This window comes from Engystomops pustulosus, chromosome 1 (genome assembly GCF_040894005.1).
Source record: "Engystomops pustulosus chromosome 1, aEngPut4.maternal, whole genome shotgun sequence".
Taxonomy (NCBI): Eukaryota; Metazoa; Chordata; class Amphibia; order Anura; family Leptodactylidae; genus Engystomops; species Engystomops pustulosus.
Genome location: NC_092411.1, coordinates 148,117,362 through 148,134,473, shown reverse-complemented (window position 1 = coordinate 148,134,473; position 17,112 = coordinate 148,117,362). Strand labels below are relative to the sequence as shown.

At 37.4% G+C, this 17,112-nt stretch overlaps 1 protein-coding gene across 1 annotated transcript in view; it reads left to right on the top strand.

Moving 5' to 3' along the window:
• The window catches only part of CPAMD8 (C3 and PZP like alpha-2-macroglobulin domain containing 8), a 102,931-nt gene that overhangs the window by 47,105 nt on the left and 38,714 nt on the right, over positions 1-17,112 (top strand). The window contains exons 15-27 of the mRNA XM_072156629.1: positions 1,393-1,556; positions 2,224-2,373; positions 2,626-2,787; positions 4,144-4,286; positions 5,940-6,002; positions 6,111-6,342; positions 6,968-7,121; positions 7,651-7,793; positions 9,487-9,538; positions 10,940-11,238; positions 12,053-12,278; positions 14,517-14,693; positions 17,013-17,094. Of these exons, the coding sequence (XP_072012730.1) occupies positions 1,393-1,556; positions 2,224-2,373; positions 2,626-2,787; positions 4,144-4,286; positions 5,940-6,002; positions 6,111-6,342; positions 6,968-7,121; positions 7,651-7,793; positions 9,487-9,538; positions 10,940-11,238; positions 12,053-12,278; positions 14,517-14,693; positions 17,013-17,094 (2,047 nt within the window). The remainder of the gene's footprint in view (positions 1-1,392; positions 1,557-2,223; positions 2,374-2,625; positions 2,788-4,143; positions 4,287-5,939; positions 6,003-6,110; positions 6,343-6,967; positions 7,122-7,650; positions 7,794-9,486; positions 9,539-10,939; positions 11,239-12,052; positions 12,279-14,516; positions 14,694-17,012; positions 17,095-17,112) is intronic.

Genomic DNA, 17,112 nt, shown 5'->3' with positions numbered 1-17,112 from the left:
TTAGAAGGAAGGAGGCCATGGACACCAAATATTATTTATATATAAATATTAGTGCCTGGATCTGTGACAAAAAAAAATATTGATCATAAAACTAGTGAGCATACATTGTTGTCTAATTTTGATCTCCAGTGTCTTTGGAGTGCTCCAGCACAGCGTAACATGTTACCATGATTGGGAGAGTCCTAAAATAGATGACTAATTGGACAAAAATGTGTAATGTCCAGGAATGAAAAATACAATTTTCTATTCTTTGATAATCTTTCAGTATCTTCTTTAAATTTATCATTTTTGCATAGTTATTTAATGAGTTTTGAGCTTTCTTAGACAAATAATTTTGCTTACCTATGTATGTGTGTACATTGGTGCACTCAAAGGTTTCAATGGTCTATAGCAGTGATGGCGAACCTTTTATAGACTGAGTGCCCAAACAACAACCAAAACCCACTTATTTACCCTGATGTGCCATTTTAAGCAGTAACTTATTGCTACCTGTTCTTCCACTTGTTTAATTGTATCGGCCGGCTGAGGCCACCAATACAGTGGAAAGAAGGTGGGCAAATTCAGACTATCATTGTAGCTTCTCTCCAGTGTCTCTTTGTTTAGGAAGAATGGTGGGTCCAGCAGGAGGACCTCCAGATATAATGCAGTTCTTTCAACACCTTCTCAATTTTCAAGCAGTTCCAAACAGTCAATAAAGTGTTGCTGTAAAATATTGCTGAGCGCTGCATCTCATAAATTGCCAAGACTGAAGGAAGATTTAATGGATTTGTTCCTGTTTTGTGAACTCAGTCCTGGACTGATGGTCTAAGTGCCCACAGAAAGGGCTCTGAGTGCCTCGTCTGGCACTAGTGCCATAGGTTCGCCATCACTGGTCTATAGTTTTGCATTTTGACAGATTTTAACAGTTTCTATGCATAGACTATTGTAGTATTCTATGTTATTTCTTATTCCATAAAAATGGTTGTCACAAAACACATGTATAAATGGTTACAGTATTTTGTTTTCTTAGTGAAAACCATATGGCAATTAATGCGGTTTGTAGGGAACCCAAAGTGTAACAAAATTGTGTTGAAATGTGTTTTTGCAAAGCTAACATGCATTATATGTCTTTTTTATATGTTGAAATGTGACAGTATTCAACACCTTCTCACCAAATTCATGGAATAGATTGACCTGCTTTTGCAGTCACAAGGGTTTTCAAAAAGGTCTACATTCCAAAAGATCCTTACTTCTGATCTATTTGCATAACCAGTTTGTTTTTTTTTCCCCTTTGCTGTCATTAGGCTTTGCTGTATTTTTGACATTTCTGTCATCAGGGCATGATATTTTGTTGGATTGTTTTGAAATGCCCATTAAAAATGTTTTAGCTGCTATTTCTTCAATCTCCAACAGATCTCTCATCTAGTGACTCTGAGGTGTGGATGACGCACATTCACTTCCCTGTAACCCATACTATGGCCCCCCTGAGCCACTTGTTGGTTTACTATGTAAGGGAAAATGGAGAAGGAGTAACTGACAGCATCCAAATTTTGATAAAACCAGCTTTTGAGAACCAGGTAATTTCAATGGAATTCTTTTGAGAACCAGGTAATTTCAATGGAATTCTTTAATTCTTAAGAATCTTAAATATCTAAGATACTTGTAGGTTGATTAGATTGTCCACCCCACTGGGGACAGGGACTGATTTGCCAAGCTATATGCAACGCTGTGTAATCTGTGTGTGCTATATAAATAAAGGAATTATTATTATTAAATAAAGGAATTATTAGTATTACTATCTACATTGGTGGTGATATTTACCATAAATTGCTAGATTTCTAGGTTAGACATGATCGTTTAATTTATGTGCTGTATTTGGAAGTTTTAGTTATTAGATATTGGCTCTCCTGAATTTTTCAATAATGTAAGTATAAATATAGAATTTTTTGACAGCTTCCAAAACTCTCTAAAATAATAGGAGTAATAAATTCCCTGTTACATAGTTCTCTTAGATAGATCTTTTGACATGAGAAAGCTCCCCACATAAATGAATGCTGAACATACCCATAGACATATAATGGCAAGCAGAGGCATAGTATTTGCCTCCATCTGCACAGTATACACTGTACAACTATATTATTGCTGGGATACCATCATTTTCATAATAATTTCTTTGTATCAACAATTTATATTACAATTTCAACATAGTTTACTTAACATATATTTATTTCCATTTCATTAAAGGTGTCTGTGGCCCTTTCTTCTAATAACTCAAAACCTGGTGATTTGATTGATATTAAAGTAAAGGCTACTGGAGGCAGCTGTGTGTGTGTCTCCACCGTGGATAAGAGTTTATACCTTTTGCGTAATGGTTTCCAAATTACTCCTGAACAGGTTAGTACATAAGAATAGTTTCATTTTATTAAAAAAAAAACCCTCTCAAACAGTATTTGATTTTCTTCTTTCCTTGCATGCCTTTCCGTAATTAGTTTAATGGGGGGTTTTCCAAATTCTTGATATCATAATATTTGTTTTTATGTATGCTTTTGACATTTAGGCCAAAACACATCAGGCATCATGTATGCAAAATTCACAAAAGAAATCATGTAACTAATTCATTTTAATTGTATCATTTGACTGCTACAGATATTCCAAGAGCTAGCAACCTTTGATGTCTCTGATGCTTTTGGGACAGGGAAGGAAGAAGGACACTTTTGGTGGCCAGGATTAGGCTCCCAAAGGCGGCGGCGTTCATCAGTTTTTCCATGGCACTGGGATATTACTAAAGATGCACAATTTGCTTTTACAGTAAGTGGCTAATCCTGAAATGTAAAAATTTTATCACAGAAAGTGTCATCTGTATCTGTAGTCAGTAGCGTAACTCTGGGCCCCCATAAAAAATTTTTAAAATGGAAACTCTTTCCAATGAAGCGCAACATTTACATTTTTCCCACCCTCCTTACATTCCCTTTCACTCAGCATAGGCCAGTGATGTCAATGGGAGTGGTATGCAGCAATACTTCCTCCCCCTTCCTCGGCCTCTGCTGAGTGTATGCTCAGGGATGTTCCCCCTACAGCAAAAGAGGACAAATTGCAGGAGGAGGAGACAGTAGGGACATAGTGCAGACTTATATGAAACTGAAGTAGAGATGACACTGGGGACCGGAGCTGCTACAGACTTATTCAGAAGTAAGTCAGCAGCATCTGAATCTTTTAGGGAGTCCACTGGCAGGGGACCCCTATAGGACAGCGACCCTGCCACTGGGCTTTATGATCTTCAGCTTTCTATACAGAAGCAGTCAAGGTCCTGCTGCTACATTAGGATGTTTAGGATGTTGTGTGCTAAACTGGACGGCCCCTATCCCAAAAGGGCCCCATAGCAGCTGCTTTGCTGGTAGTTATGCCCCTGTACTAAGTATGGATAAAAAATCATTAGTCAAAGAAAAAGTTTTAAAATAAGAGTTACATTTAAAAACAATTTTCAGAAATCTGGCATTAAATACACCAACATATTGCAGATTGATGGATCTTAAAAGGAACCTGTTACCAGGAATGTCATTTTAGCTGGTGACAGGTTTCAATAGCCTATGTTATGCTGATTTTATAAGTGCCATTTTTAGAATTCGGAATCATTTCAGTAGTTTATAATAGTTTATTCTACATTACCTGACACCCTACCAGCAGCATGTGGTAAGTCATGTGTGTGCCTGTGTGTCCCTCCCCTGGCTGGTCAATGCACATGACAGGAAGTGGGGAGGGGTGAGGGAGCTGCATATGTGTGGAGGAGAGGAGACAGAGATACAGGCACACACAGGCTGCAGACCCCCCTCCTTCCCTGGAACTGCTGCTCAGAGCCAGGTAATGTGAATTAAAGTTATATAAAGTACTGACATGATTCAGAATGCTGACAAAGGCATTTTTATAATCAGCATGCCATAGGCTAATGTCATCAGCAACAAATCACATTCCTGGTGACAGGTTAACTTTAAGGTTTGCTTTTCTGGATGTTATTAAACTTGCACGAAAGTAAACATACAATATCATACTTGTTATAATGTTATTATTTCTAATTCTAACACATCATGTCTATTACTGGTTACATTTTTAGAAAATATGGTAATATCTTGTAATGCTGTATGGCATTTTTTGGGGTTAATCTCACAGGAGTCAGGATTGGTTGTAATGACAGACATCGTCAGCCTAAATCACCGGCAAAGTGATGGTATGTACACAGATGAAGCTGTTCCAGCTTTTCAGCCACACACAGGAACATTGATTGCATCTTCTCATGGAAGATATACTCCTAGGTGAGTAAACACATGTGCAAACATGCGTATAAATATCTGAAAACTGTAGCAAATTTTGATGCACGGATGCTATGGATTTGGACCACACATAGTTTCCTTTTAATTGACATTTAATAGTTTAAATTTTGTGAAAAATTGATTATGAGTGAAAATATGCGCACATACTTGTCTTGGAAAGCTCTCACTAGGGGTATTCTGAATAATTCTGCCATACTTAATGTACTTGGACAAACACATCATCAAGATCTGATAATGGCAACTTCTTTTGCAAATGCCAACAAATGTCAAAAGGACAAAAGTCCTAGATATGCTTGATGGGGACATGACCAATGGTTGCAACCAAAAAAGTAATTGTTATTGGACCTGGAATTAAGACAAGAAGGCTTTTGTTACTATATGTTTTGCCACCCCACGTCATATTCCTGGGAGTAGGACTGGCCTAATATACCCTCATGTAAAACTTTTCTTGGAGTCGTTCACATGGTCTCAAAACGAATCTCTGGCTATCTTTTGTATCTGCGAAAAAAGTTGGCTGAAATACATAAATCTTCATTCTAGGCTCCATTGCCATCCAACTTGACTTCATGATAGGCTTTTAGAGCAGTATTAATGGATCTCCCGTTGCTAGTCGTATGGCTTATACCTCAGTGTCATGAACAGATCTTCTGATCTTTCTGATCTTTCTGTAGACACTATTTGGGGCCCTAGGTTGGTATTTTATCTCCAATTGCAGTACAGAATGGATCATTATACTCCATTTTTCTTATATGTTGGACCATCCACTCAAAGGTCCGCCTCTGTATTCCTTGTTACCATAAATGCTGGGACATGTAACATTGAATATTTATGGCTTTCTGTACATGCATAATTATCAGCCAGTATAGTAGATCAAGGTCTATGAATTCAAGGATTATGTCCCTCTACATTTGCGACAAGTGGCAATAAGTATCATGTGAAAAGGCGTGGCAAAATCATATCCTAAGACAAATCAGTTTTTGAGGTATGATATGAATTTTATGCAACTGCCACATGTTATGGATTGGAGCTAGGTGCTTGAAAATGACATAATTTGCTGATGTTATCAGCACTCAAAGTTTAACTCCCCCTCCTTTTCCCACAGCCAAAAAAGGCCTGGGCTATCAAAATATAATACTCTCATACTCTGAATGTTGTAGTGGAAAAAAAATCATTTGTTTCAAATTGGTATCAATGAAAATATCAACTGATCCGGCCAAAAAAAATTCACCATACACCAAAGTATAAAAAGTAATAGTATTTTTATTATCCAAAAATTACATTTTTTAAGGTATAAAAACACAAGAAAACTATATAGGTAGCCTCCTTTAGACTGTACAGACCCAAAGGTAAAAGAAATAATTTGTAGATGCCAGTAGCACATACTACTTCTTTTAATGGTATAATCTCATGACTTGTTATTATTGCTTTTGCATTTTCAGTGTTGAGAATACAGTGTGTACAATACTGATCTTACAGCCCATTCACATGCAACGCTAAATTGAAAATTCCTTAGGTCTCTGACCATGTCACTTATCACATAAGTACCCCTAGATATACCTTATTACATGTATATACTATTTTTATATATCTTTTTTATACACATTATTTTTCAAATAATGTATCTCTTATTTTTAGATTTGAGAAGAGAAAAAGGACTTTCTTTCCTGAAACTTGGATCTGGCACTGTTTTAACGTCAGGTACTATAAATGCATCAAGCTAAGAAATTACCATAATAATGTTTAGGTCATTATATCTGAAATGAAAAGAAAAATGTATTGAACAAATAACTCCTTTTTGTCACATAGTGATATTACAGGGGAGGGAGAACTGCGTGTAGAAGTCCCAGACTCTATAACAACTTGGATAAGTGAAGTAATTGGTATTTCAGAAGAAACTGGACTAGGAATGGCTAAGACGGCTCATTTAAAAACATTTAAACCATTTTTTATCGACTTTACATTGCCCTACCATGTGATTCGAGGAGAGCAGGTCAAGATTCCTCTTACAGTCTACAATTACCTTCCGATCACTGTTGAGGTAAGAAATTTGTTGATTGTGTGGGGAAGTCATTATTTCCTGTTAATAATAATACATCTCAATTTTATGGTTACTAGTAATATCCAATAGTTAAGTTATCAGATAACACAGATTCTTCATACATCAAACATATAGGCCCACATTTAACAAAGTGAAGTGTGCAGGGTGCGCCAGATGAATTGTGGTTCACGGTCTTCATGAATCTGGGGCCCACTGAACTGCACGGGAAGTTTGTACCATCTTTTTCTGGTGCACTTAGTTCATGCTACAGAATTGTGACGTAGACTCAATTGTGTCACATGTTGGATAGAATTTTGGCGCCTGGTCCAACTAAGTACTAACACATCCCTTTTGGTGCACATTTTTTCTATCTTGAAGGACACAATGCAGCCGCGACACAAAAATAGTGCAGACACTTTATAAATACATGCATAAGCAGTTTGCACGTTCTTTCTATTGCAAAGTAGGACGGGTGCAAACACTTTAATAAATGTGGGCGTAATCTATTTATTTCTGTCATTTTGTACTCCTGAAATGACAAAGATTTGCGTTGAATACATAAATTTTTACATCTTATTTTCTTTTAATGTTGCTATTTAAATAATAATCTTGTGTTTCCTATTAGGTGCATATAAAGATTATTATTACAAAGGGTGTAAAATTTGTGGGATATCCTGGAAAACAGCATCTGATTCGAAAGCTATGTGTGGCTTCAGGAGAGACCAAACCCACATCAGCAGTGTTCTCATTTTCTGAACTAGGACATGCAAATATTTCAGGTGATCCAACTTGACTCAAAATTCACTACATTAGGAATTTTCTTTACAGATTCCCAGTGCATAGCAAAGATTATTAAATGGTGCCACTAAAAGTTACAGTTTTTTTAAAAAACAAAACAAGCCCTCCAAATATAAAAATAAAAGGTTATAAAAAAAAGAAAAGCAAAAATACAAAAGGGCTGCAGCTTTAAAAGGTTACCAAGCCTGCACTTCCATTTCCCCCTTCTTTTACCACCCTGCCCCCCATATCTCCTTCTGTCTCCAGCATGCCCCATTTATTTCTTCTTCTCACAGGCTGCTACTCCCCTTTCAGGTCTCCAACAGGAAATATACATATGGTACATTTCATGGCATTTATGCTTCAAATCATGGGATAAAGGCCATAAAACTGCACCCCTGAAACTAAAATATACTAGACAATTTCTTTAAATGCTTGTGCCATCAAAACATTATCACTCTTGTACAATTTAGCAACCCGAGGTATTGAGTAGTGGAATAAGTTATTAAAATTTGTTATCTCTTTTCCCAGCTAGAGGTCTGGCTTATGCAGGAATGAACTGCTTTGGAGAAGTGAGCAGTAGTCTTAAGAACAGCAAATATTCAGAAGATGTGTATGGTGAGAGAAAATCTCCATCTGGGGTTGATTTTGTCCGTAGAAGTGTAATTGTTGAGGTGAGCACCTTGTTTCTTATTTGTCGTCAGTATTTGAATACCTAAATACTGAAATGAAGGACAGTTACTTTACAAGCAAGGGCCTAAAACACTATATAATTGCTGTCTCCTCTTTTCCTAATATTCTTAAATCAACATTTTCTCATTCAGTAAACGACAGAGCTGAACCTCAATAAACCAATAAAACAAAAATACGCACTCATTTATTTCTGAGTGAATGCTCCTTATCCATTGGTCTGGTTAGACAACTGAGAATTTCCGAGGGACCCTCTATAATGCCTCAAGTTACGCCATGAATACTGGGAATGTAAAAAGGCATGCTGCTATTTCTCCAATTTCTCACAGATGCATGTTTTCATTGACATGTCTGTTATGAGTTTTAGCATGATGAGATCTAAAAGTGTTTTCTAGTGAGGAAATAAACATCTGCAATTGAACAAATGTTAGCAAATGAACAAAACGTTTTTGAGCCTCCTTGTTGACAGGACATTTATTTCTGACATGAAGTGTTCTGCCTCTCATCTGTACATAGGGACAGTCTCCTGTACTCTCTGGCACTCACAATGCTCCTGAATTGCCAAAAATGTTCTAGGCAATATTTCCCTGATGGGATTTGAGCCCTGGTATATGAGGCAACAGCCCCAGCTCACCTGTCAGGAGGATATGCTTTGCCTAAAATCTTCATACAAGCTTCTTCATTACAGGCAGAAAATACTGATATATGAAGATATAACTACACATCTTCATATCTTCTTATATATCTCTATATAGTTTTCTCCATTTCACAGGATTTTGTTGCTGTTATAATGAAGAAGCATTTGTTTTAAAGCATTGTGATTTGGGTGAATAAAAGGAACCATACTTGGACTTTGGTAAAATTGTAGGTAAATGTCATTGAACAGTCATGTGAAGAACTAAACAAATTAGTACGTCATTTGGATTTTTTGATGTGACTCATTAAGACTAGCAGACTTTAATAAAGGCATGGGGTACAAAGTGCATGGTCATTCAGAGAAACTTAGACATAAAAAAATGACATTGAGGATGGGGGGGCAATAAACAGAGAAGGTTTATTTAAACAGGGTAAATGTGAGGCAAGGTTAGGGGATGTAATAGGCCTGTTATATTTCAAACTGTAGATATTCTTAATCTTTGTTTAAAATAATTGGTTAATTTTTTTTTACTGACTGTTTCTATAGTTGGCTTATAAATTTTGTGCAATGCTTGATTATTTGAGTAGAACAAAAATATTGGGGCACATTTACTAAGGGCTTTGTGCCAGTTTTCTGGTGAACTTGGCACATTCTTTTAGGTGTAAACTGCTTGCAAAGGTATTTAAGAAGTGTCGTCACCACAAATGTGTTGCACGCAATCGTTTTGTGGCGCAGTCATGTGACACAATTTAGGGGGCATTCCGGTGCTCACTCGTACCGTGCGCCTTATTTAACAAGTCTGTCATTAAAGATGCATCACAAAAAAGCTGGTGAACTCTGTCGGGCCAGTACAGGGAAGCGCCATATTCATGATTTCTGACGCACATTCTTAATGAATCCGTCGCACCCAGCATAAGCACTTTTAGTAGAGTTTCTCATATTCTCAATAAATCTGCCCCATTGTCTTTAGATTTACTTACAAGTCTTATAGTTTGTAGCATTGCAAATTTCACAAGAAACATATTTGTCTTCTGTTCCAGCCAGAGGGTTTAGCCCGAGAATATACGTACAGTGTCTTCTTGTGCCCAAATGGTAAGTAAAATATATGAAATTGAAATCACTATGTCCTATCATGTATAGTGTTGTTTCATACCTAACACTAAGTTACTTCTCATTTTTTCTGTAATTTAAAAATGTATGATGGTGATGTTGAGGAAAAACAAGCACTCACCCAGAAATTGCTGAGAAATTACGATTACAGTGACGTAACTACATGGGTAGCACACATAGCATCTGTGGTATTGGATATGCTGGGTGTGTTTGGTGTGTATAAATACTGTATATATGTATATACTAAATGTACATTTATGCTGTATTTATGTATATGGTATGTGAATATACAAATATGTATATTTTTTTGTAATGGGGAAGTGGACCCCATTCAGAAGTAGCGTGTCCCTGTCTCTACTAGTTACTCCACTAAATGATCAGACATGTGATTGCTGATATTGCTTTAAATAAATGATACATCAGGGTCAAAAAGAAGACATGGGGTTTGGGCTAGGCCTAAGGCCCCAGTAATCATCAAGTTTTTTGTAAACAGGACATTGGCAGGATTTATCTCCATGTTGTCTGGTTTCTTGTATTAGTTTTGGAGAAATTTTGTCACAGTTAAGACTTTTTTTGTCTCAACTGCCACAACATTTTTTTTTTCAACAGTAGTACAAGAAACCAGACAATGGCCCACATTTATTTAAGTGTTTTCACCAGTTTTCTGTCTGACTTTGCGCTGAAAAGAACCTGCAATATGCTTGCACATGTATTTAAAACGTGTCTGCGCACGTGGTGCACACTTCCAGATTAATGCATCATATTAATGAAGATGAATCTGGTGCACTCACAGTCCACATAGTGCAGTTTTGATAAATGTGAGCTAATGTGCTGATACACCACCATTATGTAAAATATTTCTGTTAGTAAAGGAGGGAAACATAATTGGTAAGTGGGGAGTTACGTCCTTAATGGATGAGATATGGCACCTAGAACCTTGGGTGGCTGTGTGGTATAGTTAATCAACATGAAGAGAGACAACTGGTCATGTACAAAAATCCAGTTAATTTTTACCAGATCACTATGAGATTAGATGACCAAAGTGACTAGGGATTTTTAGATGGGATGCTACAACTAAATAAGGTAATACTCTCTGAACTGAATGTACTGGGGAACTAGGAATATAATGGAAAAAAATCATTGGATTGCCTATTTAAATATCTTTTTATCCTAGTACAATCTTAGTAGAGAAGAGGGAGATTTTATTTTTTATTTTTTTTAGTTTTAATACCAAGATAAGATAAAAAGTCTAAACAATAGAAATGTGAAGAAGCAATTGCAGAAGTAATTACAATTCTGTTATGAATGCTGTTTAGTTTTCCTTAATACTATTATATTTTATACACTTCCTTGTGAATTTATGCAGTGTCTTTTTTGGCCTAGAGAAAATTCAGATTTCTACTCCCAACAAGTTTGAGTATCAGTATGTACAAAAGCCACAAAGAATGACACACTTTGACTTGACCGTGAAAGCACATAATGATGCTCATGTGGCGCTATCATCAGGACCCCATGACATGGCTGAAATGATAGAGATTGTTATTGGTGGTCAACAGAACTCTAGAACTTGGATAACAACCAGCAAAATGGGAGAACCTGTATCCAGTGCAAACACTCCTGCTATTTTATCCTGGGATGAGTTTCGAGCATTTTGGATTAGCTGGAAAAATGGTCTTATTCAGGTAAATAATTTTATATTGCAGACCAAACAGAAACATTAGGAGCTGGTAAAAAATATTAACCAATTTTATTCCATGTACCAATCCAAAATCACAATACAATACATACATTTGATTCAATAGTAGTGGTTTTAGTGGCTCCCCAAGATCTATCTTTAACCCCTAAACTTGTCTATTGGTGTACTAATATTAACAATCACATTTCTTGCCACATCCAGTGGAAGCTACCTCCAATGTTGTGCTGTGTTTTTTAAGATACCTGGACTCACCTTTTGTATATTCCACATACTGTTGTGACTACTTAGTCTATACTTAGGTTATTAAAGGGGTGGATATTAGAGGGGGCTTATGTATACTGTACTGTACTCACCTTGTCCCTGGGCTTCCTTGTCCCTGAGTAGGAATTGTCCCACTGTTGTCCCAAATTGATGTATTGTATTGGTATATTGTATTGGTACATGGAATAAAATTGGTTAATATTTTTTACCAACATAGAATTCTATTGTTTCTGTTTCTGTTGTCTGCTGCTTTTGGATTAGGTTAAACTGTTGAATTATGTTTAACTGTTGCTTAGACAGGCATATTTTTGTGATATGGCAAATAATTATATATTGAAAGGGTCCATTTAACATATTTGATATTATACATATTCATAATAGTTTTGTTTCTGTGTTTGACTACCAATAATAATAATAGTTTGTACAGTATGATTTTTTTTATTTCATGATATCAAAATAATGTCTATTTTGAAATGGTTGCCAAATATTGTGGCTGAAGGCCACCTACCTCCTTTCTTCTCTGTCTCCTCCTTCCTCAGGTAGGACACGGCACCAAAGGCTCCAATGACTCTATTATCGTGGAGTGGGAAGCTGGAAAGCAGTTGGATGTGAAGTTCATTGGCTTTTCGACTGGATGGGGTTCCATGGGGGAGTTTAAGATCTGGAGGAAGGAAGAGACAGATGAGAACCACAATGAGGCTTTTACCCTTGGAATCCCACACAATGTCATTCCAGGGTCTGAGAGAGCCACAGCTTCTATCATAGGTCAATATTTTTATTTTAATTAATAGAGTTTTAACCAAACAAGTATTATCATAAAGCACAAAGGGCCTGTTAGATATAGTCCATTATTTAAAAGCTAGTTTACTTTAATCTACTGAATAAGATGTTTAGAAAAATCTATATGATTTCTTCTGCTTCTTCTGGGGAGAAGAGTGTAAAATGTATTCAAATGTGCATTCAGATATGTTTTTATATTCAAAACTCTTTACATCAATGTATACCCTTTAACCCCTTAAGGACGGAGGGTTTTTCGCCTCATTTCTCGCTCTCCAACTTCAAAAATCCATAACTTTTTCATTTTTCCGTGTACAGACCTGTGTGAGGGCTTATTTTGTGCGTAACAAATTTTACTTTCCCGTAATGTTATTTATTTTAACATGCCATGTACTGCAAAGCTGAAAAAAAATTCCAAATGTGGAAAAATTGAAAAAAAAACGCACGTGCGTCACGTTCTTGTGGGCTCAGTTTTTACGACTTTCACTCTTCGCTCCAAATAACACGCCTACTTTATTCTTTGGTTCGGTGCGATCGCGGTGATACCAAATTTATACAGGTTTTATTGTGTTTTAATACATTTTCAAAAATTAAACGAATGTGTACAAAAAAGAAAAAAATTTTTTTGCCATCTTCTGACGCTAATAACTTTTTCATACTTTGGCGCACGGAGATGTGTGAGAGGTCATTTTTTGCGAAATGAGGCGACGTTTTCATTGCTACCATTTTGAGGTCTGTGCGACATTTTGATCATTTTTTATTTCATTTTTTATGTTATGTAAAAAGGTGTAAAAGTCGCATTTCGGACATTTGGGCGCCATTTCCCGCCTCGGAGGTCACCGCCGGCCGTAACCGTTTTTATATTTTGATAGATCGGGCATTTTGGGACGCGGCGATACCTAATATGTCTGTGATTTTTACTGTTTGTTATGTTTTATATCCGTTCTAGGGAAAGGGGGGTGATTTGAACTTTTAATATTTTATTAATTTTTTTTATTTTTTAAACTTTTTTTTTTCTTTTTTTTTTCACTATCTTTTAGACCATCTAGGGTACATTAACCCTAGATAGTCAGATCGCTGCTACCATATACTGCAATACTTCTGTATTGCAATATATGGCATTTTTGCAGCACATTCATTACAATGAGCCACTGGCTCATTGTAACGAATATGCAGCTGCCAGATAGCCTCGTGTCAAAAGAAGACACGAGGCTACCATGGCAACTGATCGCCACCCCCCGATGACGTTCGGGGGCGTGGCGATCGAAAAAAAGATGGCGGCGCCCACGCGCCGCCGTCTTTTAAACGCCGCCGGCGACTTTGCCGGCGGCGTTTAGGGGGTTAATAGCCGCGATCGGTGCAAGCACCGACCGCGGTTATTAGCGGTGGGGGTTTTGTGCAAAATGCAAAAACCCCCACCTTTGTATGAAGAGGACTCAGCCCGTGAGCCCTCTTCATACATCCCTTATACCTCTGCGCCGTAGAGCTACGGCGCAGAGCGTTAAGGGGTTAAATAGCATCTTCATAAACAATCCAATCCAATGTGAACCTAAAGGGGTATTCCCATTTCAGCAAATAAATGTCATTGTTTGTATAATGAAAAGTTATACAATCTTCCAATATGAACAATGGTGTAGAAAAAGAAGGATCCACTCACTCACATATGGATTCGCAGCATGTAGGACATCAAAACCTCGTGCAGCTCCCGGTGCAGGGAATCAAACAGTGCTGTCGGACGACTGAGACGTTCTTGTAGAAAATAGAGTGCTGGAATATCCCTCTTAAATTTTCCAATATACTTTCTGTATCAATTCCTCACGGTTTTATAGATCTCTGCTTGCTGTCATTCTATACAAAGCTTCTATGTTTACTTCTAGAGGACAGGTGCACTGCTCTGCTTACTCTCTGGTAATAACAACCGGGCACCTGTGTGACCATGGTCAGATTTCTGTCCACTGGAACTAAACATAGAAGCTTTCTATAGAGTGACAGCAAGCAGAGATCCAGAAAACCAAGAGGAATAGATACAAAGTATACTGGAAACATGTATAATTTTTCATCATGCAAAAAATAACAGTAATTTGCTAAAATTAATATACCCCTTTAACAACATTGGAATAATTACCAGTGGGTTAGCCTATTAAGCCTCTCTCTTGTAATAGTAAAGGAGGATAATGAAAAAATCTATTTTCTTTGGTTCTTACTAATACAGAATTTTTGCCTTAGGAGATGTGATGGGCCCCACTGTTAGCAACTTGGATAACCTCCTTCGTCTTCCATTTGGATGTGGGGAACAAAATATGATACATTTTGCCCCAAATGTATTTGTTTTAAAGTATCTCCAGAAAACCAAGCAATTATGTCAGGAGGTAGAGAATGAAGCTGTGGACTACCTGCTCCAAGGTAGGTTTTGAAATGTTGTTGTAGAAACTCTTTCATAGAAATAATATGAAATCAGGATGGATGAATTTTTTATATTTTTATTCAACTGGCTAGTCACTGTAATAATTCAGACAACTTAGATCAACAGACTAATAATTCCACCATTTTTAACTTGTTTAAATAATTCTGTCAACTGTATACAGTTCTCAGTGTAGGCACATTAGTCTTTTCCCTCAAACATATCTGTATCTTTCTCTTTTGCTTCTAACAATCCTGTCAGCAGACTTGGCCTTCCATCTCTAATGTAGGACTCTTGTCCCTATTTTATTCTTCTGATGTAAATTAACTTTCTTCTCTTTCATTTTTAGACCTTGTCCTTATTCTTTTCTACAACTTTTACCTCAGGATCATCCTCTCTCTCTCACCATCTATTCTCATTCGCCATTTATTCCAGAGGGAGGAGTAATGAACGTGACCTAACAAGATTGACAGCTTTCCTGGCTAAGTTTGGTTGTGCTGTGCTCCAATACAATCCATTAAACAGTTTACAAAGATGATAAAATCAACACACAGAGGCGATATACAGGGCCAGCTCCAGGTTTCAGTGGGCCCCTGGGCGATAGAGCCTCAGTGGGCCCCTTAAAAGTGAACTCATGTGGCGGCATGACCCTGTCACCTGAGCTTGGACACAAGAGACAATGATATATTTTGATTACATCATCGACAAGGATGCTGTCGCTGATGTAATTACATTTTCTGATCCCAGGCTAGGATCCACAGCAGACCTTTCCCTCAAAAACACATGCATATTTTTACACTCATACACGTGTCTACAGATTCCTACATTTATACACACATATAGTATATACACATCAAATTTACAACATGTACAACATACACACAGCATATATACACATGCATCCAGTATATTCAACACATACGCACAGATATACAGCATATATATACACGCAACCAGTATACAGAACACATTCACACAGATATACAGCAAATATACACATATACATGTATGTACATATGTAGCAATTATACTCACGCATCCAGTATATTCAACACATACGCACAGATATATAGCATATATATACATGCATCCAGTATATACAACACATATGCAGCATATATACACACAAACACATATACAGCATATATACACATATACATGCATTTACATATGTAGCAATTATACTCACCCCCGCTGGATGTCACTCTCAGCGAGGAGACCAGGTAGGAGAGGGTGGACAGGCCTGTGAGGTGTGCGGACCTGTTGCCGCTTCGGCTGCGCCACACATGAGGTTGATAGGGTAAGGCAGGGTGGGGCACGTCGGGCCAGGCAGGACAGGAGTGGATGGGATTCTGAATAATACTTTTCCCCTGGGCTTGTCCCACTACCTCTCCGCCCACCTCCTATGCGGCCTGCAATCAGGGGAGCTAGTGGGATGGGTCCTGGGGCACATAATATGGCTGTTGTTGTTATGCCACTGTTTCTGGTCCATCGTGGTGGTGGACCCCCTTGGAGCTCTGGGGCCTCGGCACTTGCCCGGGTAAGCCGGCTGCTGACGCCGGCCATGGTGATACACACACATGATGGGAACTTGCAAGGTACAAACTATTCAGTTCAGAGTAGAATAAACCATATTGTGATAGTCTGTGAATAAGGCATAAAGGTCACTTTCATCCCCCTTACACTGTTTAGTAATTTTTTTTGACTGTTTATTGTTTAGTCGTGTTTAGTGGAAGTGCTTTGGTAAGAGGCTCATCAACAACGGCTGAAATTCTGGCTATACATCACACTAAGTTTGACCAGTGGCAAGGCTTAACAGGGTGTACACTTCCAGAAAGGGATATTGCTTAGGATGTGTAAAGTGCTGACATTTTTGGCTCAAAGAGAGACCATTAATCATTGGTGTCATTTTAGATGGAACTGTCTAAAAATATAAAAAAATGTATTATCAGATATGCATAATTTAACTTTGTTGGGCAATGTGGGCAACTAGACTAGAATAACTTGTTTCTTAAAGTTATTGTTTCAAAACTTGAGAATTATTTTAGAAAGTTTGCCTACTGCAAATACACAAAATGGTATCACTGTATGATGCTTCAAGGCTAGGACCACACAGAAAGTTTAGCCGCTTGACAACTGGTTGTAGAATAGTCACATTGCATTGTGCTAATATTTGCAACTTCTTATATATCTGAAATATCTAATTTATCTAATTTTATTATTCATTGATTGAACCTTAGATTGCAGATGATTTACCTTCAGGATTTATAGCTAAATGTATAGAACTTTGCAGTGATTTTCACTTTTATTTTCCTTTCCAGGTTATCAACGCCAGCTGACATACAAGAGACAGGATGGTTCATACAGTGCATTTGGAGAGAGGGATTCATCTGGAAGTATGTGGTAAGAAAAAGAAGTCAA